Source organism: Salvelinus namaycush, chromosome 7 (assembly GCF_016432855.1).
Source record: "Salvelinus namaycush isolate Seneca chromosome 7, SaNama_1.0, whole genome shotgun sequence".
NCBI lineage: Eukaryota > Metazoa > Chordata > Actinopteri > Salmoniformes > Salmonidae > Salvelinus > Salvelinus namaycush.
The window spans coordinates 49,281,112-49,284,661 of record NC_052313.1 but is presented as its reverse complement, the minus strand read 5'-3'; the positions used below and the strand labels follow the sequence as shown (position 1 = coordinate 49,284,661).

Sequence of the window (3,550 nt, the reverse complement as noted above, 5' to 3'; positions counted from 1 at the left end):
TATTTGCTCGTCGTCTCAGCTAAGGCTGGAAATAGCTAATAATAACCTTGATAGTGCTGCTGCAAGTTTTATATATATATTTTGTATTTTTGAATAATTATTATTTGTGTGTATGTATATATGTGTATATATATATATATATTATAATTTTTTAATTTTTTATTATTATTAATTTTTTATATATTATTATTATTTTTAATTTTTTTTAAAGTCTGTCACATCTGTGAATGTGGAATGTGTTTTGTTGGTTGATTGAAAAACAAGAAAACTTAATAAAACTTTAAATTGAAAGAAAGGGAAAAAAAGAAGAAAAAAACACTATTACTGCACCTTGCAACTTAAAAAATAAACATAAATAATAATAGTAGAGAGAATGATTTATTTCAGCTTTTATTTCTTTCATCACATTCCCAGTGGGTCAGAAGTTTACATACTCAATTAGTATTTGGTAGCATTGCCTTTAAATTGTTTAACTTGGATCAAACGTTTTGGGTAGCCTTCCACAAACTTCCCACAATAAGTTGGGTGAATTTTGGCCCATTCCTCCTGACAGAGCTGGTGTAACTGAGTCAGGTTTGTAGGCCTCCTTGCTCGCACATGCTTTTTCAGTTCTGCCCACAAATTTTCTATAGGATTGAGGTCAGGGCTTTGTGATGGCCATTCCAATACCTTGACTTTTTTGTCCTTAAGCCATTTTGCCACAACTTTGGAAGTATGCTCCATTGTTCCACAGGAACATTCAGTCTGCAGCTGTTTATGCACTGTTAGCCTAGGAAACTCAACTGAAGATGAGAGACAAAGAACAATTTCCTCTCACCACTATAGGTGACAAGGCCCGCTGAACACCGCGTAGTACACCTCTGGAAGATACGTTCTAACAGACACTCCGAGACCAAGAAGCTACGACTACAAAGGACATGGTGACCTCTGGTTTGACAACCAGAGACTTTCTGTCGACTGGCTCTCCAGAAAATGGACCGGGCGATTTCAACAGAGAGAGACGACAAAGACATACAAGAGTAAATATGTACATTGCATTTCTAAATCCGAATGAGCGGTTGTTAGGGTGCTAAATATCCATATTTACGATGAGCATATTATTCAACTGTATGCACGATAGTTGACTTCCTTTGTCTCTCCTTCTCCCGCTCTTTCGTTCCCCACCCCCTTTCATTGTGTAACCAGCCATCATATCGGGTTAGTCCACTAGGGATTTTTCATTGCATCATGTTAATAATCAGTGTATAATCTATCCTGTGTGTCTGTTTATGTAATTCTGTGTGATTATTTAGTTAGTTATTAAATAAATAATTAAGCTAATTTGTGTATCGCTGATTCATCATGGAGACTAGGGTTCATGCAGATTTATAGGATATTACGACGTTCAGAATGAGACTGAAATAGGAGCAAATGATTGATGGATGACGGATAGTATATCGAGATATTCTGATATTCTTGAGTTAAGTTGGGAAACGGTAACTCGTTAAATAAACTTTTTCCGTGGTACCCCAGATTACTACTTAATTAATTGTTATATGATTAATTTAATTACGTAATAATTGAATGTGGTATGTAATTACTTGATTAATAGCCATGATACAGCAGCTACACATCAGAACACTCAACCCTCAACCTTTGCCCACTGACTGGGAGAGGAACCCAACTCTGCCCATCATTGTGAGATGCTGCCACCATTTCAGATTGGTGATATTGCACTTAACATACTCAGCTTCACATACTGTAAAAAACATGTATATTTACCCTTATTTTACATTTTAAGTTGACTGAGAACACTTTCTCATTTACAGCAACGACCTGGGGAATAGTTACATGGAAGAGGAGGGGGGATGAATGAGACAATTGGCAGTACATCTTTACTCTTCCAAGCCTCCTCTCCAAGTGCCTCCACTCAATGCAACTCCTCTAGACGAGCCTCCTCTCCAAGTGCCTCCGCTCAATGCAACTCCTCTAGACGAGCCTCCTCTCCAAGTGCCTCCGCTCAATGCAACTCCTCTAGACGAGCCTCCTCTCCAAGTGCCTCCGCTCAATGCAACTCCTCTAGACGAGCCTCCTCTCCAAGTGCCTCCGCTCAATGCAACTCCTCTAGACGAGCCTCCTCTCCAAGTGCCTCCGCTCAATGCAACTCCTCTAGACGAGCCTCCTCTCCAAGTGCCTCCGCTCAATGCAACTCCTCTAGACGAGCCTCCTCTCCAAGTGCCTCCGCTCAATGCAACTCCTCTAGACGAGCCTCCTCTCCAAGTGCCTCCGCTCAATGCAACTCCTCTAGACGAGCCTCCTCTCTAAGTGCCTCCGCTCAATGCAACTCCTCTAGACGAGCCTCCTCTCCAAGTGCCTCCGCTCAATGCAACTCCTCTAGACGAGCCTCCTCTCCAAGTGCCTCCGCTCAATGCAACTCCTCTAGACGAGCTTCCTCTCCAAGTGCCTCCGCTCAATGCAACTCCTCTAGACGAGCCTCCTCTCCAAGTGCCTCCGCTCAATGCAACTCCTCTAGACGAGCTTCCTCTCCAAGTGCCTCCGCTCAATGCAACTCCTCTAGACGAGCCTCCTCTACTTGGCTCAGGAATTTATTCATAGAGAGGGAAATATTATTAGATACAAATGTAATTGATCAGATACATCATGCAACATATCTACAATTTAACATTTCAGGTTTTAATAGTTATTACCACTATCACACACACCGATGAATCAGTCTTACCTTACGATGACGTTGCAAGTGCAGCTATTGTCCTCCCCCTTAAAGCCAAGGTAACTTATGACTTGTGGTCACCATCCAACCCTGCCTACAATAAGTAGCCTACTTAATATACCTGTAGCTATGTTGCATATTAATGATATATTATGCATAGCTGCAACAGCTCTCAGCATATTATGTAGGATGGTACACACTATTCAGCCATGGTCCTGTAGAGCCATGAGGTAAGCAGGGTTGAGGTCAAGCCTATCACTTACAAGTCCTCCAGTGTTAGTCCTCATAGTGTTAGTCCTCATAGTTTTAGCTGGAAAAAAAGCTTGCACGCCGTGGGGCTCTCCAGGAACAGGGTTGGTGACCAATGCTCTACATGCCAAGACAGGTCAGGAAAGCCTGATCCCTACGAACCAAAGTATAGGCAGGCCTACTGTACTTTATAGCAGATGTAGTCTCTTGTTATTGTGGCGTTGGCCTTAAAACCACTCAAACGCCCATAAATGCAGTGTTGATCTGGACCTGTGCTCAGTGCCCAGGGTCTTGGTCCATTGGCACTAATTGCTGAAACACAAATAAACCCCTAGCACCTGGGAACTTGTATCTGGAAGAATTGCATATGTGTAAGCAATATGTAGCTCCATCTTGACCTCTGACAGGCCAGCTGGGATTCAGGAAATATTCTGCATGTGATGTGCTGTTTTTATATTTTTTACATTGGTATTGGTACACTGGATTTATTTTAGTTTAGCTAGCCGACTATCTATCTATAGGAATTTCTCATGGTCCATTCTCATCCATGATGTCTTGCTGCTTGTGGACAAGAGGAATACCTATGTAAGA

The 3,550-nt window shown here is 41.7% G+C and overlaps 1 protein-coding gene across 1 annotated transcript; it reads left to right on the top strand.

Moving 5' to 3' along the window:
• The first annotated feature begins 1,851 nt into the window (after window positions 1-1,851).
• LOC120050779 (repetitive proline-rich cell wall protein 2-like) lies at window positions 1,852-2,304 on the top strand. The gene has a single exon (XM_038997331.1). The coding sequence runs from the start codon at window positions 1,852-1,854 to the stop codon at window positions 2,302-2,304; it is 453 nt and encodes a 150-aa protein (XP_038853259.1).
• The last annotated feature ends 1,246 nt before the right edge of the window (window positions 2,305-3,550 follow it).

Bases quoted from the DNA above. Each gene is read 5' to 3' on its own strand.
- LOC120050779 (XM_038997331.1), top strand. From the start codon at position 1,852: ATGAGACAATTGGCAGTACATCTTTACTCTTCCAAGCCTCCTCTCCAA.